The 24018-nt window shown below is 45.0% G+C and overlaps 1 protein-coding gene across 5 annotated transcripts in view; it reads right to left on the bottom strand.

Moving 5' to 3' along the window:
• LPP (LIM domain containing preferred translocation partner in lipoma) overlaps positions 1-24018 on the bottom strand; it is a 353262-nt gene that overhangs the window by 157481 nt on the left and 171763 nt on the right. For all 5 annotated transcript variants that reach the window (XM_075031622.1, XM_075031623.1, XM_075031621.1 and 2 more), the window contains one exon: positions 12302-12424. In XM_075031622.1, the coding sequence (XP_074887723.1) occupies positions 12302-12424 (123 nt within the window). The remainder of the gene's footprint in view (positions 1-12301; positions 12425-24018) is intronic.

Raw genomic sequence — 24018 nt, 5'->3', positions numbered from 1 at the left:
GTACACTCAGCAAATGATCGAATCCGTCAAATGGTTGTTTTGCCTTTAAAAAGCCCACAAAACAAAACAAAAAAACCCTCTTTCCTCCTTTGCCTTTGTACCTTACCTCATCTCCTTCTCTTCATTAATGAGCTCAATTCTGAAATTATTTTGTTTACAGGAAGACTTTAAGGTGTTCTAAAATACAATTTGTAGGAAAGATGCCAAATATAAATTATATTCTCTAGACCTGCATGCATTTGTGATTTTACATGAGCATGCACACATATGTTCAATACAGAAACAGCAGGTGTTCTCTAAAGCTTTACTGCCATTAGTTAGAAATGACCACATTACTCAACAGTGTCAAAGCCAAGTCTTGCCAAAAAGCTAAAAAGCCTGATGATTTCCAGTGTTATACAGGCCTGCTTTGGGGTGCTGGCTCTTCCAGATACCTCCAAAACCTAACAATGATCTACATTTACCCTAAAGAAGCACTTGATGATTGCATCCTCCGCGTGGTATCTCCATGGATTTTCATGCGAAGCGGAGCGTGCTGTCTTGAGCATGGTAGCAGCTCTCTGCCACTGGAGCCTCATAAAACACTGTGACCTTCGTGGCCACCCTGTTCCACAGCCAGATCCCCTGTCTTGCACTTTAGACATTAGCTACTGATGAGGACTCGAGTCAAAATGTTTCAAGAAAAAGATTAAATAGAGTTCAATACAGTATTTGTATTATCTCCCTGCTGAACTATATAGTGCTTAAAAAATCCCAGCCAAACAACAGTGGCTTATCCATCACTTTTTAAGACTGCAAAACAGTCTTAACTGCACCGGTATCTCATGTAATGCACAGTTGGTCTTTTTGCAAACCAGCACAGTAATCAAGCCTGACACCTTCTCTTCCCCTCTTGATAATCACAGCTTGAAACTGCATGTGCATCCCGGCTTTCTGCCAGATGGAAACAGAACTGTGCCCTCCATCTTTCTTCAATTCTTCTTGGATCATGAGTTAATGGTTTTGTAAGAGGGAATCAAAATTGCCCAAGCCCCCAGGATGACTGGAGTGATTGCTGGTATGCAAGATGGCAATTCTTTTCATGGCTCTGAGCTTCCTGCAATGGGCTCTCATCAACTTCTCACAAATCACTTCAGAGGGAGCAACATACCCAGTCTCTCGTCAACCCAAAGATAAACAACAGTGCTACTTATGACAAGACAGCAAAGTCTCTGACCTGGGTTATGCTTACAACCAGGCGAGACGACTGCAACAATCCTATCTGTCTTTAAACATAATGCCATAAAAACTGCACAACCTGCCCTTGCTCTCACTGTACTTACGCACATGAAACTACTTCTTTCCAAGTGAAGAATTCCTTGTAAGACTTTGTATATTTTGCTTGGGCAGGGAGGAATCAGTCTCAGACTGTAAACATTGGCAGAAATACTTATAACTGCATCAAAATCTCATTTTTCTGGCCAGGTACATTTTTTTGTTTGGTTTTTTGTTTGTTTTTAAATCTGTGGGACAAGACAGTAATACTCATTGGACCAACGCATTATTGATTTCCCATAGAAACAGCAGTTAGTTAGAGTGCTCACTTTCAGCTGTGAAGCAGCATGTTAGGTTTATCTTGCTGTAATATTTTTTCCCGTGTCACCCTCTTTTACATACTCATAGAAGTTTCCTATTCGCTATTGAAACACCATATGGTGATAATATATGCTAACACAGGCACACTGACACAGTCCGCAAGCCTGCTATTGAGCAAAAGTTGACAACATAAGGCTGAGAAAATCATAAGTGCTTCCAAGCCACAAGATGTACGTCACCTAATTGCATTTTACTGTGATGCAAGGAAGTCTGAGTCAAGGAAGGAACTTCCTTACAATGAAACTCTAACAGCCTGGAGTAATTTACAGTTATTTGAAGAGCTGTAGCAAGGATCTATCAATTCATAGCTTTCAGATACGGGCTGGGTGTGGTTTGGGTTTTTTTTTAGCCTGGGCAGCTTTAATATACAGAAAGAGACAATGCATCTCAGCGTCACAGTCATTTCTCAAAAGGTTCCAGACAGGAAGGCAAAAGGCAATCAATAAGAGAAAATATAGACGCAGCCCCTTAAACCGTCCACAGATGCATCTGCCTCTTACTTTAATGGTTAATGGTTTTGAACGAGGAATATCTTGCAACAATCCTGAGATATGTTCAGGCTATAAATGTATCATGTTTATTTATGCGCTGGTAGCAGGGTCTAATGTAGAAACTGCATGGCCAGCTCTCATTTTTCTGTAGGGCTCTAGATTCTTCCAGGCAGCCCTACCTGAAATGAGGCTGGGAACAGATCTGCTTTGCCTTCAGACTGTCCAGCAAGGGCTCTAGGGAGGGGTCCTCTCTCCCCTGAAGGACAGACCCTTGTAAAAACAGACCGTGAAAGACAGGATGGACCAGCGAATGACGCTATCCCAGAACATCACTGATGCGTGTCCCAAAGCCCTGTTTTACAACGAGCTGCACGGTCTCTTGGTGCCTCAGCTCTCCATTTGCAGAACAAAAGAATCAAACTTCTCCTTCCTCTGGGCATTACAAGGATAAACACATGAAAAGCTGCAAGTGCTCACGCAAACAGACACCAGTAAGTAACCACGACAAACTTGTGAAGGCCACACTTGATATGCCAGAGCTCCCTAGCATGTTTTAGCCTTCACCTTTCAAAAGTATTTAGAAACTGCAACCGCAGAAGTTAGTTGCCCTCCTCTTTTAAAGAGCGCAACTCAACAGTAACTCATGTCAGCAGGATCTACAACTGCCCTTCAATGGTCTCTGGATAGATTCGAGGCAATTTGAAGGCATATCAAGGCAATGCTCTCCTTGCTGTGAGTGTAATGCACAAATCACAAAGCCATCGTTCCCACTTTGGTGGAAATAGCCTGGGAAAGACATCCAGCGCAGGTCACAGTGGGAGCAAAGTCCCAAGTGATGCATTGCCATGCAGGTGTTTCTCTAAGTTGCTGTGCTGTTCCCTTGGCTCTGAACTATTTCCTTTCCCTAACAGGGAGGGAAACGCAGCTGGTTCCTACTGTGTGCAGAAGAGAAACAGTCAATGCCAAAGGAACAGAAACCATAAAGAGTGGTGCAAAGGAAGCCTAATTTCCTATGGACTTGTGTCTTGCATCTCGAGCAGACTCTGACCCTTCCTGTTCTCCTCCGTTACCTCTCCTGACCACCCCTCCTGCTTCCCTTCTCCCCCTAGTATTAACCTTGGCATTTATCTGGGTATGTCAGCCAAACAATCTGTGTCTCAGGTCAGAGATCCTGCTTACAGCACAGTCTGGAAGAGCAAAAGTTCAGGTTGCCTGCAAGACGCGCAGCGGGCTCGGAGCTCGCTGTGCACGTCTGCGGATGGGGCAGCCCATCGGCCACGGCGAGGACAGCCAGCACCATACTGCAGCTCCCCGAGAGACGTGGGTCTGCGTCCCTCCTCCCCAGCCACTGAGTTTTGCATACGTATAGTCCTCCCTTAGACCCACTTAAAAGCAGCCGCTGGATTCAAACCGTAGGTGGGGAACAGCCAACTGCTGGACACCGATGGGTGCTGGGTGGGGAGAATTAAGCAACTACGCTTTCATTTCAAAACGCGCTAGCTATTTCCTTGGTGGGCATTGTGCAGGAGAGTGGCTGCCACACGCGTGGGGAAATCACCACCTTGTGGCACAGGACTAAGTTCAACTTCCAGCCGTACGCAGGTGGGGAAAACAACTGCCTACTTCTAGAGAGCTGGGTAGATCAGAGAGTGATAATACAGGAGCAGGACACCACAACTTTCTGGGCCTGAGGGTTTGAATCCTTCAGGGTTTACTGTCAAGACATTGCATCAAGAAGTCTGTTGGCTTAGCTGAGTTTCAAGCAACACCCTCCCACAAAAGAAATGTAAGGTTTTTTATTTCCCCTGCTTGGTTCATACACTCCAAGAGAAAGGTGGATGCATTTCCCCACACCTGAGACCTCTTCAAATCCTCCTGGCAGGGGATGTTCTCATGTACGCTCTGCCCATCCGTCCACATGTGCTACAAGAGGAGGAGAAGTCCGTGACGGGGTGTCCATGGTCTGACCTCAGCTCCTCCGGTGACCCACGAACAAACCAAGTCATCTAATCTCCCAGTGCCTCGGTTCCTCCTCGACCATGAAATAGCAAGCATACTTCCGTATTTCACAGGGCTGCTGTTGTGGTGGTAAATCTAATGCCGCTGAAGCACTCAGATGCATCGACCCGTGCAAGGATGCAAGCAGAGCCTGCGTCCCAACGAAATGCAGGTCTCTGCCCTAGAGGCGGCTGCTCTTTGCTGGCTGGACACATGAACAGCTTGTGAAGTGTGCCAGGTCCCTTTGAGACGAGTGCCAAACGATGGTGAGTGCCAAAAAATAAGGATGGGGAAAAGATGACAGGCTTCCTAAGATGATGGTATACAGCAGCTTGGTCCCATTGCAGAGAAAAAGATAGAAAACATAACAATAGGTAGAAGGCCTTGAACAGCTTTAGAGAGTAAGAGCCCTGCTCTCAAGCACTCACAACAAAATAATCACAACTGCAGAATGAAAAAAAGACCAAATTATGAGGTACTATTTGCTTTTTATCACTGTTCCCAAAGTAAATGTTTATCTTTATCCACACACAAATTTGAGATGCTTGCACAGATTTTAAAGTCCAATATATCCAACACTAGTCGTCATCTAAAGCTGCAGCCAAGCACGTAGGCAGAAAACCCAAATGGATGCAAAAAAGAGAAAGGGGAAAGGGGAAGAGTAAACCTTACTGAGATTTCTGTGAACTTGATTATATATCAGAAAAAAGAAACAGCAGGAGTAGTACTGCTTTATTTTCACTCTGATGATAGTATAAGAGGAAGAAATAATACCCTGCAAAGGTCACTCTTATCCTGTTCATCTGTGACGAGCTGATAATCTGGGATCTCAGAAAACTTTCTTTAAAAATCTTCATGGACATGCTCTTATCAAAAGGATTAAGGTTTAATACATACCAGCAGATGCAACCGATTCGAGCATCTGCTAATCAGAGCAGCGTCAGTTTGCCACACGCACCGGCTGGAGCTGATGAGCGCGGGAAGGTTCCCCTTCTGGTAGAGAAAGGCCAAATCCAAACATACATGAAATCATCTCTTGGCTATGCCTTCCAACTCACAAGTACGTGGCTGAACATCCCTGCGCTGTGCATGCTCCTCTGCCCGCAGGCGTGTCAGGGACGGCATAAGAGACGTGCGCTGCTTGCAGCCAGCACGCCCGCAGAGCCGCTCCTAGAAAGCTTCAGCCTTGGGACCATCTCAAACACCACCCACGCAGGGTGGGAATGTCACTCTGCCTTTGGAGAGGGGAACCGCAGAAGGAAGAGTTTCCTGGACGTAGAGGCTCTGCTTCTCAAGTGCTGGGAGGAACCCACTGAAATTGCTCCAGATGGGACACTTCCTTTTCTACTTTAAGTAATCCACCCAGATTTTCCAAACAGCACAAAGCCAGCGTGCTGGAGCCAGAAGCAGGAGCACAGCTCTCAGAGGTGACCCCATCTTTAAAACAGCCCGTGCAATTCCTGATGTCCACGACTACGGCAAAAATGTCACAGCCCGCTGAGAAGAGCCCTTGCCAGCAGCCCTGCGGTGAGCCTGCATGAGCCCTCCAGTGCTGCTACAAGCGTCAGAGCTCACCAGTTCAGTGCCAGCTTGGGCACACTTCTATGAGACACCGTCGTCCTTCTGTGTCCACCCAAGTCATCCAAGTCAGCAGGGAAATGGTGGCACCTCATGGCCTTCATGAGAAGCTTTGAGTAGCACATGTAGCTCTGGAGAAGCTGGATTGTCCTACTAAAAGGTCATGAACACTTTAGGATGGACAGGGGATGCTTCTCAGTTTCACCAGATGGGCTTATTCCCAATGAGCCTTTCTGTCCCACAACCCAAGAGATTAAAAAGCCCAGAAAAACCAAGATGCACAGAACTCAAGTGAACAAATACAGAGAGACCCTTGCCACGGGGAAAGCACTGCCTGGCTACCATGCTGTGCTGCTGGACTCAGAAGCCTCTTTGGCAAAGCTGCACAGATGCCCGCAGATTAGACATGCTCAGACTAGCAGAAAGAGGCCTGGGCACTTTTATTTACCTCAGATATCATACCTGAAGACAGCAGAAGCTAAACCATCCATTTCAGCCCAAATTGCATTGAAAAGACTCAGTACTATTCTGAACACCTGAAACAGCTGAATCCCACCGAGCCCAGTAACTGAGGAACCACAAACTCTCCATCACATAAACACTACAGTAGGGGGGAATTAATTCTGAACCCACCAAGTTAATCTTAATCTTCTTGTACCCCTAAATTTTCTTTCTTAAAAGAAAGAAAACCATTCCTGACAACAACTAGGATGCCAGCAAACCCTCCACAGACTGCGCTTGCAAAATGCTTTCGGTGCATACCTACCTAAGAAGTCAGGCTCAGGCAAATAGCAGGAACAAGGAAACCAGACTCTAAGCCTGGACTGGCAAATTCGCACGGGCTGTTTTGAATACAGGTTCAATGATCTGTTTTTCACAGACCCCATATGTCAATCCCACAGCCCAAACCAAGAGCAATCATAAAGCTCCTTTTCGATGCTGGGGGAATGCACTGTTCTTTGCGGAGCAGGAAGCTTTATTCATGGTTGGAGATACAGCTCCAAGTAAACAAAGATAAAACACCCTAACTCTTAACCGTGCATTCCTGGCGCAGCTCTAAGTGGGGCAGTAAAATTAGAAATGCACATGGAAGAGTACTACTAGGGGTCTTCAGCACTCAATATTTTCCCTCGTTTCATGGTTTGCCATCCTACAGCTGAAACTGTTCAATCCTGTCCCACCACTCTGCAAAACAATACGTCCATTGCCTTTACACTGCCTTTGTTATCCCCAACTCACTGTCAAAAGAACTGATAGGATAACAACCAACGCTGTCAAATATTTAAATCCCTTTTAAATTCCAGTCATTAGAAGACATTATTTCCCAGTATGTTTGGAACTTAATGAAAAAGTATCACGGATTTTTTAATTTAATTTTCTTTACTTTTTTATTGTTCTGCAGCTCAAATTGAGAATGAACTCCTTTTCCTTCAAAATATTACTCACTTAGGGTGACAGTGTTGGATAGTGGCAGATGTCTAGTAGTGGGGGCAATGATACAGAGGCAGGGACATAGGTGTGAATCCTTAGACACCTCGCCTAACTCTGCCTTCCTTTTCCCCATCTGTTAGATGAAAAGAATTATTTCTTTCTCTTTTTCATAATTTGTACAACCACATCACCTAAACATCAACCCAGACCAAGGTTTCAATTTGCTAGATGCCATACACATGGGTAGCAAGAGGCAAATCACATTGAAGAGGTTGCCAAGCTACAAGGACAGAAGAGATTTTGAGAGGAAGCAGAGTAGAAATGCTACGTTCAAGGTCATTTAGCACAGTGGTGGTAGCTGGGAATGAAACAGGTCTCCAGAGTGCCAGCCCAGTCCCCTTTGGATCAGGCTGCCTGAGAGCTGTACACAAGCAGATTTGATCTTGACCATCAAAGCATGTTTTTTTGCTATTTAAATACTCCATAAATTTTGGCCACCCAGTATTTGCTTTTAAAAAAAGGCTAATAATTACCTTTGGACCAGGTACATCTTACTACCAGGTACACCTCCCACAAAGTCCTATTTTGCCAAACAGACAATCTGTTGGAAATTCGGGATAAAACTCAAGAGTTTCAGAAGATATGTGCCCAATTCCAGACAAAGCAATCAGCATTCAATACATAATTCACAGCAGGGACAAAAAATCCAGAACTTTCGTATGCTGCTATTTCCAGTATTTCATTTTCACAACCTCTGCTGGAAGCCCTCTCTCCAGAGTCACAAAGTTTTCTTGTTTTTAAAAAAATGCAAACATTTATTTTATGGGCTGAAATTTGGCATGTTTTTTTGCTTAAGGCCTTGCTGCACTCATCTCTTAAGCGAGGATTTAAGCAGAACAGGTAAAAATGGGGGGAAATACCCTTTAATAGAGGAGCCAGAGGACCACAGCATTCATCAGCCCCCCTAGTCAGGGTTCACCCAATTTAGGAATAGCCCCTGCTCCCATCCATGGAAGTTATGCACCTAAATGCCTTGTCTGTACAACCTCCTTTTACTAATGAAAGGCATAGTGGGTTCTCTGCCTCTGAACTTTCCAGTGGGTTACTGCAATTTAGAAGGTGTGATAAGTAAACAGAAAACACATTGCAGCTACACAAGAGGAGCTCTGTACTTTACTCATCACACCAGCATTTCTAAACTTTACCAAACAGGAGGAAAATATTAATTAGATTTTTTCATAATGCATCTGCATTTCTTCAAACAATACCTAAGGCAAGCTCATCTCTTAACATGCCATTGCAGTCATGGTAATTTTGAGATCATGTTGGTCTCCCTCCTCCATTTCAATTCACTGCACCAGAATATTGGAACTGGCCGTGCTGGTGAAAGTCACAGAGAAACCTCTCAAGCTCAGGTGATGTTTGGTCCTTTCTAAAACTTCAGCTCCAGCTGAATTCTTGAAATATGGTCTTTCCTACACTACCTCCCATGACAGAAAGCATCCTTAGATGCTGCTGTGTTGCAGCTAAACATGACGATATAGTCTTGTAATTTTCTGCTCTTTTTGATATGTGCAATTTTGAAAGAAAAAACCTAGCACTTTAATCACTTTGGACTGCTTCTGTGACTCAGTCAGAGAGATTTTCACTTGCAAGTCATGGGCTCAGCCCGGGGCTGAGGTGATAGCGATCAAAAGCTGCTTCTCACCCGCATATTGCTGATGGCCAATATGAAGTAAACTATCAATGCCTAGAAAACCTCTGCTGCAGGGGACTCTCTCAACACACGCCTCAAGACAGAGACAAGAGCTAACCAGAAACGAAGCCTGAGAGAATCTTTCACTTTGAGGTTCGGCAACACTGGGGCTGACTCACACTGGGGTACCAGACTCGCCGAAGGACCTCCTCCCACCAAACCTGCTGCTCTGGAGAGGAAAGACCTCTTCTGCTCCGTAAAGGATCTCTGTTGAGAAAACGCTTTTCAAACCTATCGCTTCACAGGAGAAGGCAACAGAGGTCTGCAGGACAACAGCATCCTACCACCTCTGCCTGTGGCATGGGAAGCAGCCAGCAGGACCTGGGTGACTCCTCTACCTTCACTTCTCAGCTCAGCTGCCTTGAATTAGGCAGGACTACTGGGAACAAGGAGGGGGCTGCTGACCGCAGGTGTCAAAACTCTGTCCCTGCCCTCTATTAATGGTGGTCATTTTTAGCTCATGGCAATGTCTTTGTCACCTGCCCGGCACACAAAAAATGTTACCCATGTGAAGCCCAGGTAAGCAATGCAGGGATGGTGCAGGGATTCATACTAATCCATATCCTCAACAGCAGGTCTGCTGACCAAGGGGAATTGTCTGGGGTTGTCATCGGCCCATCCATTCTAAGCATTATGGACTTTCCAAACCTACTGTGGAGGGTACAAGTCCCTCTGCTTCAGAGGCACCTCCCGGTGCGGTGTGTCTCATAGCAATCCTGAAGTCATACCAAGGATCGAAAGAGCTTCCCTCTGTGTGAATTTATGCCAATGGGTAGGGTACGTTAAATAAACTGCTTGTCATTATCCTGCTATCACTCCTACTCCACTGAGAGAGGATGATGTTACAGTTTAGTTTATGTTGCCTTAAAACTATCTTGAAGATAATATAAAAAAGAAACCTAACAATAAAATTTCTCTTATTCCAGAATAAGAGTATCCCCAAGGGCAAGGTATATCTATAAAATTATTATAATGCTTTAACCGCATAAGCACAACTGGAAACGTCTTCTCTGAAAACAAGTCATAACTCTATTTCCCATCTGCAGCCATTATCCTGATAAATTTGGGAAGGTCAGCTAAGGTGTAATCCAATAAACGTGCTGATGTTCTGAGTAAGTACCTCACAATTTGCAGCCTAATCTATTATCCTACCATAAGACCATCAAATGACTCACCAGTTTTAATACCTGGTACAGATCAAACAAAGGAAAATATCAAAGCTTTACTTTCTAGTTCCACCTTTCAAGGACTTGTTTGAGTACTCTTTAATTACAGCAGATGATACATTCAACTCTGGCATTTTCTTTCTCTAATAGCTATAGTTAGAAGTTGCTGTAGCTGTACTTTTCACGGGACATCATTATGCTAACCAATAAATCCTGAACAGTCTGATAAACTGAACAAAGAAAGTTGGGATTTGGTCCTAGAGATGAAATTCAGCTGCTTCTGCCCACTGGATAGCACGCAGTGACTGTAACACATCAGGGAGCAGCAGCAACCCATCACTCCTGGGCACAGGCAACAAGTCTTCAGAGCCCCCACCTGAACTGCGGGCCAAAAGCCATGGGAACAAGTATGTGCACTGAGCAGCACATGTCATCTTGGAGGCTGATAAACTTAAGAAGTCGGATTAAGTCCAAAACTTGGGCTATGCCTTCCGATCCTCCAGAAACTCAAATACACCTGCAGAATTTTGAATTTGAACACGGTGATTTTTTTAAAGTTTTTTTTTTTTTTAAATTATGTAGGTACAAAATAAAAGTGAAAAAGCAACCTATTCACAGAACACCAGATCCCAAAGGAATAAGCATCAGGAGACAGTCAGCAGTACTTTTAGGAAACTGCAAACACTCAGCGAAGTCATTACAGAATTTATACGTCTCTACGAAGATGCTGGAGCTGACCATGGGCATTACCAAGGAAAACGGTGAGTACAAATTTCTTCCAGTTAACTCTCGCAGTGTTTTGACACTATAAAGCATTTCCCAGTAACAATGTGCATTTGTATGTGTTTGGCCCACGCGAACAAAATGAACACTAGTTATTCAACACAGTGCCTGAGCACTATCACTGTTAAAACTTGTCTCATTTATCGCAACAGCAAAAACCCACTGGGAAAAGGACTGAATTGTATCTGGTTTACATTGTTGCTCTTTGTGACTGACTGACCCAAATCAGACTGTTTTTCAAGGACAAGTCTGTAAGTTTATGCAATAACTGTGTACATGCTGCTAGAATGAAAGAAGAGTTTATTGGGAGGTCCCTGCAGAAGGGACAGAAACCACACAGGCCACTACGCCAGAGCTTCTGTGCGCAGATGGACACTTTCAAAAGTGCACAAATCTGATTTAACTCTGCTTTTGCTAAGTTCACATACTTAAACAAGAGCAAATCTAAACGAACTCTGATCACTTTAGTTCTGCTCCAAAGGTATCGGTTCTCAATTACTTAAAAGAAATGCAACATTGAAAAGAACCAAAAGAGCTGCAAACCAAAGAGAAGGCCTGTATGGATAGTGGTTATGCACTGTATTGCTCAGCTATCCCTTTGATACTTTTGGGGTTTTATTCAGGGCTGACATCAGTAAGACAAACACGGCATACATACAGCTGCATGTGTGCCGACAGATCCATATACATGTAAGAAATTAGAACAGTCATGAGATGAGGAAGCAAAGGCAGGGCACAACTGGGCACAAGCACATCTGGGATGATTTTACGAGATCTCAAGAGTTGCCCTTTTTAAAGTGCCACCGGGGTGTCACTGCTTCCTCTGATAAACAGATGACATCTCACCAGAACTTAAATAGCTCCACTCAAGCGCTACCTAGATGAGTGACAAAAATTAGCTGAGCTGCTGTCACCCCTGCAGTCCTCGTCTAGACACAGCAGAATAAGTGCAAATTCCAGTCTGCCTCGCTGGGCTACAGCCACCCTGACAGCTGAGCTACGATCCAAGCCACTTCGTCACCGCCGATTAGACAACAAAAACAAAAGAAAACAACTTGAGACGCGGATATCTGGATCCTTCTGGCAGCGTGACAGATAAAAGTTAACAAAACAGAAAAACAACAAGAAAATTAAAGCGTAAAAGTACTTGTGAACCAAGCAGGTTTTAATTCACAAGCTATTGTTGGTGGAAAGTCAAGGAGAATGACATGCCATTTTTTAACAATCTCCGTGGCAATCTAACAATCGGGATCAGAGGCCCTTCACTCAGAGGTACGGCAGCTTTTGAGCTGGTGCCCCCTTCAGAGCGGCTGCACCCTTCTCCCCATTGACAGCCACATCTGGATGCTATCAGGAGGAACTGGCATGCCTGCTCGCAACAAATACCAAGCGGTTAGTGAATTGACTCCAGCAGTCGATGCTGGCCACTTTCCCACTCTCTGTTTACGCAATGTGCCACTAACCTGTTGAGTCCGAGGTTTGTAAGGAGAGCTGCTCTCTAGATCGGCCAGGATGCTGGTCAGAGAGTCAATTTCTGCATCTAAACTGGACCGCCTCTCCTCAAGTGTCTTGCCACCAGGATTCACCTTAAAGAAGAAAGAAGAGTTCCAGTTATTCAAACCACTTGGCCCGGCACATGGTTTCTTACTGTCCTCATAGAGCTGCTACCATGCCCAGTAATAACTCTTTGGTTGCAGGGACGAACATGCTGAAATGCTGTAGCTCTCTCCCAGAACCAGCAGCAAGCCTCCATCTCACAAGGATTTAGGCTGCTTTGGGGTTTTTCTTCATGTATTTCCCACAATGGTCCCATTGTGTTAAGTTGACTTGGAGGATTATGCAACTCAGTGTGCAATCTGTTGCCGAGGTGAAGAGGCAGGACAATCCCCACTCCTGCAGATGGAGAAGATGTATTTTAGAAGGATGCCTGGCTGGGCAGCCAGAGCTGGGGACAGGCTTGGAGCACCTGGATCCTGAGAGTACCTCTTCTGCCATGTCCCCATCCCAGGCAAAGCACAAACTGAGCAGAGCTGCAAGCCACAGTGGCCAGTGACCAGCCACCTGCACCTATTATTATTTTAAATCAATTTATGGTAGCTGTACCTGTCTGATTCAACACTTCTTCACAATTTCTATCTAAAAAGAAGAGCTCCTCCAAGGAGGAGTGAAAAAGTTCCATTCATTTCTAGCAGATTCAAGGTAAAGGGTATGATTTGCAGTAAGCGGTCACAAAATAACATAAATAAAGTCCTTGCGAAAAGGGCTATTACGCAGGAAAGCCCATGCCCAGAGCAAATACCAACCTACAGCCAGGACCCTTTCTGATTCAACACATCTTGCTTTCTCTCTGCTTTCAAAACGGCCCAGCCCCACTTGTACCCAAGCTGGTAGGGACGCTCACTTGGAAGGGGAAAGTTTTCACTACAACCACCCACCTCCAAAAGTAAAACCCAGGTCTTGGCACCGCAGGACAGTATGTGATCCCCAAGCCACAGTTCAAGGGCTGCACTGCAATCCCTGCTAGAATAAGCATTTTAAAAGAGGACTCATTGACACACTTTGTTTTTGAAAAATCAACTTAGCCCAAAACCTCTGGGAAGAGCCTCTGTGCTGTACAGCCCAACCCAACAGTGGTACCTCCCAGCAGCGCACAAAGGCACGTACAGGCTAGGAAACATCTTCCCTCCTCAATGTTTTCAGTGCTTTGGAAATTAGGCAGCTCTGTCAGGAATAAGAAGTTCAAGAAAACCAGCTAAGGATCCCTATCAGGTGCGACGTAGGTGCCAGGAGCTAGCCCCACGGAGCCAGCCCACATTTAGGGCACATGTAGAAACCGAAGCTCTCAAGTCAAGTGAAATATTAGACGTTGAAGTCTTTTCTTAACCTGAGTCATAGTCAGTATTTTTCTTCTGTCCTTCCATGTCTCACTTATCTGCAAATCCCCCAGAGTCTCTCCGCATACGTGCAACTACAGAGCTCAGTGCAGAAGTTCATTTGCAGCTTGACTACTACAATAATAAAAATACTAAAGAATTACCTAACAATTCACCTAATTTCAACTGTAAATTCTGTTCAGACCATACCAGCACTTCCCACAGACAATCCAGCTCTGTTTGCCTTCACTCTCACGAAGTTACTTCAATTTCCAAGCCAAAAATTTGCCTTTTCCTTTGGTTAACTGGCTGTTCCAGATAGTTTTTATTTAAATTTCATTTCAGGTGCATTCAATCATTACATTTTTACAGAACTCCCAACTCATCAATCCGACACATAAATGGCAAGTTGGTCAAAGAGAGACAGACTATGCAAAGCAGGCAGGCTCTGATCTGCCAAGCTTATACGTGCTGAGGCATTCATTAGTTCCTAATGATTATTACATCTTATTGGATTACAATAAATTTGGCTTGACTAACAAGAAAATGGAAACTCCAATGTGCTTTATGCAAGAACATGTCATTTAAAAGGCTGAGAGTCAGGTTAGAAACTACTTATAAACTCAATTCTTCTTGCCTATTTTTATTATAGAGCCAAAGTTTTTCCATGCAAACTATTGTTCAAAAAAAAGAAATACTTTTCACAGGAATTACCCCAGACCATTACTCCTGGCTAGCTGTAGGCACCTGGATTTTTAAATCTGCAAAAGTACAATTTCCTTTCCACTATTAGTGCACTTCACAGTTCTTGTTTTTTCTCCACCCTCCAGTTGTTGGCCTATAACTGCAGGGCAGCCACAGGCTTCCCAGACACAAAAACTGTGATTGCTCCACTCCAGAGAATTTTTAAGCTGAGCAGCCAAAAGCCAGCCTGGAAAGGGGGAGAGATGCGAACAGCATCCGAAGCCCCAACATTGAGGTGATAAATCAAATCAATGGCAGACCCAGGCATAAAACTGGAGCCCACACAAGGCCTGTTTGGTACCCTGACCCTGGAGAGGAGGAATGGTGACAGATGAGAAGACCAGCCGATTTCATTTCTGCTTCTTAGCATTTCTGGGCCATATTATTCCCAGGTTCTCATTCCCCAGAACAATTACGCAATAGCTGACTAGCAAATGCTGCAGAACAAGTTGTAAGGTTGTAAAAGTTAAATGTCCTTAGGAAACCTAGAAAAATAAAACAAAATAGCATGGAAACATCTCTATTGATTCTGGGCTCTGTAAAAGATTTATTTATTCAATTAAAACATAATCAACATAGATTAAGAGCCCAATTCTACAAGTGCTGGAGCACAATGCGGTACGACAGTGCCAACGAATAACGCTACTGATGTGTGTAAGGGCCTATTGGGACAGGACTGGACTTTAAGTACACTTAAGAAATGGTAATCCTCGCAAAGGCAGGTTTCTGCTTGCTCTCTCTTCCCCATCTCCATGAAACTTGCATTTTTCTCCCCACAGCGCTCCAGATTCAACCGAGGGACTTGCTGCATACGGAAACAGGAGAAGAATTTGCAACGCTAACTTTAGCAAGAGAGGGTTAAGTTATTTCTCTTCTCATGCTCTTCGTCATGACGTTGCTATAAAAGTTTTATGATATTGCTCTGGAACAAAACGCAAGCGCCAGGTCCCTAGGCACAACAGGTTCACACAGACACGGCTCCGTTCTGAGGAACCCAGACTGGTTAAGCTCACGACCTCGCAGATACAAACACCGGAACCAGAAAGAACTGCTAATTCTATTTCTGTCTGGATTTATGGCATTGTAGCAGACATGTCGCTTGCACGCCTGCCCTTTCAGCCAGCAGAATATGGAAAAGCGCGTTTAAAAAGAAAAAGGATGCTATCTTTGGCCTGGCCAACATGAGTTCAACAAAAAGCAAACATAAGCCAACCCAGTCCAACAAATTACTCATGCCAGAGACTATCCACTCACGTGAACTTCTGCAACGCCTACACTCCTATCCCCTGGCTCAGTCCCTGCTGCGAGGCAAAAGAGAGAAAAACAGCGGAGAGCTTCACTGTTTGGCTTGTTTGTCTGCCCCTGAATTCCTGGTGTGCAGCTCAGAGCAGCTGTGATGGTAATCCACTCCCGAGCACCGTCAACCTACTCTGTTCCAATGCAAACTGGCTTTAATTTTGCTAATCCTACCACCCAACACCAGTCAGTGCCACAGGTCCCCCCACCCCACCCCAAGGGATGCTCATTACAGAACATGCAGTGCAGAGGGCAACACAGGACCTCAAAGTTTGCCTCACTATGCTAAAAAGGCAGTAAGACTATTCACTGAGATAGAAGACATGAAAAGCACAATGATTCCCTAGATGCCACCTTTTCTTACAACCTAGATCACTTACTGTTATCAAATTTTGCAGGTTACAGCAGAGAAACAAGAATGCATCTCATTTGTGCAAGCCAGCTCCTTGCAATGGGCTCAAAGAGAAGAATCTGGCTCCCAGATGTCCTTCATAGCTCCTGCTCCAAATTCCTTTCCCTACCCAGACCCAGCCGCCTCTCTTTTATTCTCTGTTTTCTCCTCTCTCCATGCCCTGTTTGCTGCCATGCAGTGCTGCAGCTTGGGACAGTTATTAGCCCCTGGGACGAGAGATGCAATGTGGGCTGCCAGGTTGGCCTCTGAGCCTCTACGGGAAATCACGCTGATGCCCACTGGTGTTGCTGTGGCAGGGAAAGACGGAGGGTGGCTTTGCAGCAGCGATCTGCTGACTTACACTGACAGCAGAGTAGAAGTAACTCCAGAGTCCCAGTGTCTATTTTCTACCAAGACAAGGCAACGGCCAAACTCCTGAACACTTTCAGAGCATCAGGACGTTGCTCACTGCAGTGCAATTTTCCAGCATCAAGATCCACCTTCTCCCCATCCACCTTAGCCTTGCTCAAGTCGTCTCTAAAGTAGATTGAGCTGAACACATTTCATGAGCGTTATGGCCAGCTCATCTTCTGAGCTGCGCTCCAGGAACACGAGCTGTCATTATTGGGAAATGCAGTGCTGTTATATATGTACAGACACGTTGAAGACAGCAGAGCTACAGCCAGACACACAACCTTCCTCGTAGCGTCAACTCGCTCTGCAAGCTGTGCTATCACAAGTCACTGATAACCTCATAACTCACAAGTGGAAGAATGGAGATGAACACCATGGATATTAAAAAAGGTCGTAGCTAATGACTAGAAACAAACAGGCTGGTGTCCCCCAGTGCCTTCTGCTCCCGGTACATTGGTTTTACTGGGAGCCTGAGGTGCCTGGGGAGCTCTATTTGGGCTGCGACAGGTCAACACTGTATTTACACATCCAAGAACGGGGAAAAGCAGGGAGCAGAAGAGCCCTTTGCAGCAAAGGCAATCATGGAAATAAAGGACTTAAGTAACAAGAGGAGCAAGGAAGAGGGGAATTTAGGCAAACCAGGGGTTGTGAGCAGGTAGATAGCAAATAAGGACTTTTGCCTTTAAAGACTTTATTGTCTTTTCCTCCAGTAAATGTGACTGAGCCACAGACGAGGTGGCAGAGCTGATAAATTCGGTGACCGCTGCCTGCTTCCAGGAGGCTGCACCCACAGCAGCTGCCTGCCACGCTCTGCAGGCTGTCGAAATACTCAGTTAGGCACTGAGGTGGTAGGAAGAGCAAAGGAAACAGCTCCCCAAACAAGGAGTTAGCATCTCTTTCTACTCCATGGCCTCGGGCGCTGGGCTTAGACAGAGCCACAGACAGAGAAAGAAGAATGGGGCTCTTATTTCCTATTTTAGCTGGGAGCAGGCAGGGGACAGGAGGGAAAGATGTTTGATTTTGATGGCATACACTATACATACAAGAAGGGACTGTGAGAAATGTTAATCAGGAAGAAGAAAAGAAGTGATTCAGTCTTGATAAACTTCAGGCTGGGGTTTGTGTTTAATTTTTCCTTTTTTTTTTTTTCCTTCTTTGCACTTTCTCCAACAATACTACTGCCAGAGGCAAGATCCTTTTCAGACACAGACCCTTGCTACCCCATCTCTCTCACTGTAGAATTTCCCTGTCTTTGCAAGGTCACAAAAGCCATCTAAAGCCCCAAAAGACATTGCAGTGGCAAAAAGATGCATCCTCAAGGGCATCTACCAGGGAAATGAGGCACCCTGAAGATGATGAGCTGCTGTGTCTATTCTCCCCTGAGCCTAAAGACAAGTGCAAACATTTTCTTTCAAATTCCCTAATGTAAGTTAAAACAGTCCCAAGAGGCTGCCCCACCAAGCACGCACACGGAGACAAGAGCTGACTGCAGCATTCGGGGTGAGGGGGGTCTAAGATGCTTGACTGATGCCTAATTGCCATTCCAGGCACCAAGGAGGGGCTGGAAAAGTAGTCGTGCCCTTTAAAAACAGAAAGATTGAGTCTTTTGAAACAAATCTGAAATGATGGAAGATTTCAGCAGATGTGACCGCAGTGATTTCACCAGACGTGATTGTATCAAGGATCTAATAGAAAAGAACTTCCCTGCTGTTCCATCAGGCTGAAGCCAGGCCTGAAATATCCTTTTTAGTCTTTTGATGACATCGAGGATAAAAGCCAAAGGGAAGTTAGGTTTTGATTTATTTTTTCCCCTGCTCTTTCTTTTTTTCAGGCATAGAATAGTTTTACCTGGTTTGTGTTGCTGGATATTAGCAGGACCAAAGGAAAACACTTCAAAAGTTTGAAGTGGGCTGTTCAAAGGCATCGTTTGGTGTCTCTCAGATGCTGCTGTCATTTAACTGAGCAACATTTCTACAACTGCAGCCACTTTTGAAGATCTCCCTTGTAAGGAGGCAGGTGGGCCTACCCGGAACGGGACTTAAATGGTGTTGGGGGCGATCATTCACTAAACATCAGCCTACCTTACTGCCCCAAAAAGGGCCAATAAATGTGGCAAATATTCTCCCTTGGCAAAGTTCACACCAGCAGCTGTGCTGCAGCAAACCGCGGGAGACACAGCAGGGTAAATGGGGCTGCGCTCCTGAGGTCCAAGCTCAGCTCAGTCCCAGACCTACGGCACGGGTCTGGGGTAGCCACAGTCCCACATTCAATTCTCCCGTCATGGAAAACCGAAAAAGCACTGAGTATCCAGAGGATTAATTGATCTTATCCCTGAAGCAACAAGGTGTTGTAAAGAACTGCCACAGGCTTACAACTGGGGCAACTGAACAAGCAGATGAAGAAAAGTTATTTGCTAAGCATTGCTAGGAGACATCTTGCGAAACCTTAACAACCAATTTATAAACTCACTGCGGTGTAGGAAGCTTATAAAAAGGACAAATAATAAAAATATTAAGACAAAAAACAAAGCAGAGAAAGCAGATAACAGAAGAAAGCATGAAACTAGAAAGCATCAGTCTCAAAACAAAGAAAAGGGGGTAGGTGTTTTGTCACACAACATGCTGCTAAGCTGCAGAGCTACTTCTGCTGCAAGACGCTGTGGTTGCTATGAGTTTACATGGATTTCAAAAGCAGCTGGAGAAACATGTGGAAGAAAACTCCACCAAAATACTTAATAAATAAAAAATGTTCTGTGCTTCCCCTTTCACATTTTTCTCTGGATACTCACTACTGACCATTGGTGATCTGATTTGGCGCTCTATAGTCATTTACATGAATCCTCCAGTTGTGCTTTCTATCCGCCAGCTGACACCACCCAGGAGTCACTTCTGCTGGTGGGTACATGTCAGTCTCTGCAGGTTAATAACTGACCATCGCCTTAGTGTCAGGACTCGGACCAACACCTGGAAAGCCGCTTCTTCCCTCCTTCTAGCCGAGGCAACAGAAATCACAGCCAATTGCACTCAGCCTCCTGGGACACATATATGAAAGACAGCAAAGACTTTGTTGCAGTTATGAATCTGTATGACAATAAAGGTTTATATTTCCCTAGAGATCAGTGTGACAGGCACTGCTCACATACAACAGTTAGGAAACATCCTTGTCCCAAGGAGCTTATTGTTAACTGGATGCCAGCCCTGGGAAGGGAAAGCAGGTAGAGGGGTGGGAGCAAGGTGCTGCAACTCAGAGACACAACCAAGCTCCTTCTGGCCATCAGATAAAGACACTAATCCACCAGGCCAACCTAGCTCCTTAATGGACCTTTCATTCCCTGTATTTGCTGTCCTAGCCCTGACAAAACGTGCCAGAACACAACAAACCGCTGTCCAAGCCATCCAAGCTCCAGCTGCAATTTCACTGCAGCATGGCCCCAACTTCACATGACGAGAGGGCTGGATCCGAGCCGCTGCCAGGCTGAGCACTGGCTTCTGGGCCAGTGACCCTTCTTCCACCACTGTTTTGTACGCCATTGCCTTCTGCACATCCCGAGAGGGTCCCCAATCCCAAAACCAGCACCTTGGCTCAGCTCAGGGGCAGGATGCCACCAGTGCGGATGGGCAGCGGTAATGTCAGGGCAGAGCCCCGGGCTACGTTCCCTTCCAAACAGCTCCTGCCCCTAACACCGGAGAGAAGCTTTTGCTACAAACACCCACAGTTTGTCCAGACTTCTCAAGACCACAGAAGAGGATTTGGCCCTGGATATTAGATGAGTGAGCAGAAACAAAAAAGGATGAAGCTGCATCATAGAAGTTTAGCCAACAGGCTCCATGGGTAAAGCACTGGGTCCAAGGCCAGCAGCCGATGACCCCAGTGGCTGTGATGGGACACGGACAATAGTCCACGAGGATACGTGCAACACCCCCAGTCCCGTTGCCACCCCTGAGGACAACAGAAGGCAGTTATGTGACAGGAGTCAAGAGGATGCAGAAATAGGTCAAAGCACTCAACATGATCTGCCTTGTAGCCCAGGGGTGCGCTTGTAGGTGCCCTGAAGCTGGAGATGCCAACACAGAGGTCCTGTGCTGTCTGGTCCCCTCAGCCCCCATCTGCTCTGCTCCAGGATGGTGTTATCCAGCCCCCCTGCTCTCCGCCATCACAGACTGACACCTCTACCTTGGACATTCAAACCTGCAGCCGGCTTTTTCGGGTTTCCGACTGCTGCGTTTTGCTCATGGAAGGAAGCCCTGGAAATTTCAAGGCTGGCTAAATGGTACTTTTAAAACTGCAGTGCTACTGAAAACCAGCAAAACAACAAATGCCATTCAGTCGACCAGAGGATCTTTGTACTGTGGGCCAGCTAGTACATGGGGAAGAGGCACCATGATCCTCAAGCACATGAAAGCAACAGGATGGATTTGATAAGGAACAGTTGGGGGATGAAGAGAGAGGAGTCCCACGAGCCGACATCTGCCAGAGCAGCAGACCTGACAGTCCCGATAGTTTACTTAACATGTCTGATCAAAAGCTTTGGAAGTCTTGTCTGTGTTAAGTGCTACCAGATGCAAAATCAGCAGCAAGATGAGAAGTGTATTAATAAACTAAGGAGGCACATAAAGTTATTTGAAAACTGAACAGGGAAGATGGGGAGAGAAGGGGGAGAATAAAACCAGTTTATTTTTCCATTAAGGCAATTTAATATTCTCCGGGTGGAGTTACAATCACTCGTCCTTGGGAATTATATTGAATTAGTGAAACGTTCCTGTTCATCAGCAGAATATACAATATGAAGTGGAAAATATCAATTTTTTTCTTTATGCCTTCTGCAGGACAGCGCTACCTCTCTGTTCAAGGGGTAAGAACAGCTGGCCATGAAATCCTTTTGACCCAGCATGACCTTCAGCTACTTTAACTGACTTTACAGCAGCAGGGAATACATCCTTTTTTTTTTTTTTAATTAATGCAATTACATTAGGACTCATTATTGATAATTATGGTGACCGTTGAAAGTTTCCCCTTTGCCCACTCCCTCAACAACTTAAAAAAATGCTCCAATATCGTCACAAATTAATGTTTAATTAGCCATCAAGCAGAGCTGATGTTCCCCGCAGAGTATTGCTGCTTGCAGAAAAACTGAGAACTAAGAGGAGATATCGGATATTTCATCATCTGCCTCCAAGGGGACCCATAACTGAAGAGTAACCAATTACCCCAATACAGTTGCAAAGTTTAATCAATGTAGGAACCAAATAGCTCATTAAGTGTCCACTGCAATAAAGGAAAACCTTCCCACTGAGTCATACAACATGAGCATTACATTTATAAAAGATCCCACAGTGATGTCCAAGAGCAAAGACTCCCTTCACCTCCACATCCTGGCCAAGTCGTGATCTTCCTCTTTCTTTTTCTGGTGTAAGAGGGAAGAGGAGGATGCCTCCAATGGCACGGGACGTGTCTGACAAGCCATGAATTACAGACACCTATGCACAGGGTAAGCTGTCATGCCCAGCCCCCCGCCTCAGGATTTATATTCCATAGGGGAAAACCACACCAAACACCAGCTCCTGCCCAGTGCTGCACCATCCTGGAGCAGGGAAAGTGCGGAGCTGAATTTTACTCCTTTCAACACTTCTGGCAAGTCTGGCACTGAAATACCATGTCCAGTTTGGAAGGCAGCATTTTAAAAACTTGAGACGCCCCAGAAAAGCAGAAACAGCTGGCAATGAGACACGTAGAGAGCTCACTTGGCTTCACTTACAAAGGAGATTGAGTAGCTCGATAACAATATCTAAACAGCTTCACAGAACAAAAACGCCAGATACCGCAAGACTGTCCAATCTAGCAAAATAGAAAAACACGCTGCAGCCAGGAAGCCGAAGCCAGGGAAATTCTATTTAAAAATAACATAGATATTCACTTATGTGTAATTCTGCAGGTAATTAAATGCTAGAACAAACTTCCAAGATTTGTCCATCTCTTGATGTCTGTGGATCAAGGCTGGATGCCTTTGGTCTCCCTGGGTGACTGGGCGAAGCTTTATGATCTGCGATACGCAGAAGGGCACAGCTGACAATTTAATGGCTCTGCCTGGCCCCCACATCAGTAGAGGTGAGAAAGCAACAGCACTGCCACGTTCATAAAGATCTATTGAAATCACTTTTTGTTTGTACCACTTTAACTGGAAATTAAATTTGCATGAACAAACTCTATCCCACACAAGACTGTATATTGTGACAGTTAAATGAAGAGCTTTTAAAAAGGGACACATCTCAGGCAATTTTAATCAAAAAAGATAGGTTTTGTTAAAGCTACCAATTTCAGAAAATTAAGGTTGACTAAAACTGTTTTTAAAAACTCCTTTTGGAATTTAATCACATGTTGGAAACCCATATGCAGCTGCTTGTGTCACCTGCAAAAAGGCTGTATAAAACATAAGCATATGCTTAATTTTACACGTGTGCTTAAGTTCTATCAACTTTAATGAAGTTTAAGCACACAGTCAAGCCTCTCTGAATTTGAGAGAGCAATCCTGAACACGGGCTATGAAACTATTAGGAAATCACCACTGAAAAAAAAAGTAAAATTAAAATTGGCCAGTCAATTTTCACCGCCTGAATAAGCTCCAAGTGCAGAAGTTAAACATATAACATACTTCTGAATTTGTTTGCTTGTTTTGCTGTAATAGGAAGGGGTGCGTGCCAAAACATTTGCAAGGATTCAAGAATCTCCCAGCAAGCCTGGCAAAATGTCAGCAAAATGGATGTATAAGACTACATGAAAGTCAATGGCTTGGGTTTGGCTTCTGCAGAAATGAGTCATATTAAAAATCTAGTATATTTCTCTCAAAGTTGAGAGGAGGAAAATCTGTACTCTGCCTCAGTCCACATGTTTTTTGGGCGGTTAATGGTTGCAGTCCATGGGGTGGGCAAGACTCAGCTGGGCCAGCCCCACAGTTCTGATTCACAGAGGAAGGTCCTTGCATTCTAGAAGTTTGCAATCGCATTTTCCAAACCATTAGGCCCACTTTTACCTTCCCTTCAAGGCTGCCAGATGTGTGTCTGGTATTTGACTTGGCTGGATGAACGTGGGTTTTCTTTCTTTTTTAACAACCTCCTCCTCTCGTTCGGACACCTTACCTTCTACGCATTTCCTAAGCGAGTACCCTCAGCTGAAGAAAAAGGACCTGAATTACACAGAAAGGGGAACAAGGAATAACTTGCACTGCCCAGAGACCACTACAAAACCCTGTTGCAGAGAGTATCCCCAGTGTGCAGATGCCTCCCGGGTGAGCTTCAGGGTTTATTTTGAAACCATCCATATGCAAATAAATGAATGTAAGTTGCTCTTTTCCAGTAAGAATTCATGTATCGGAAAATGTGTCCCCAGTGCACGAGACCTCAGGAAAATATCTTTTAACTGTATTTCTGCTTGGGGCCAACACAGCCACAGAAGCCAAAAGGGATTT

This window comes from Buteo buteo, chromosome 7, assembly GCF_964188355.1.
Source record: "Buteo buteo chromosome 7, bButBut1.hap1.1, whole genome shotgun sequence".
NCBI classification, from domain to species: Eukaryota; Metazoa; Chordata; class Aves; order Accipitriformes; family Accipitridae; genus Buteo; species Buteo buteo.
The sequence above is the reverse complement of the archived record's forward strand: the minus strand, read 5'-3'. Positions and strand labels throughout refer to the sequence as shown.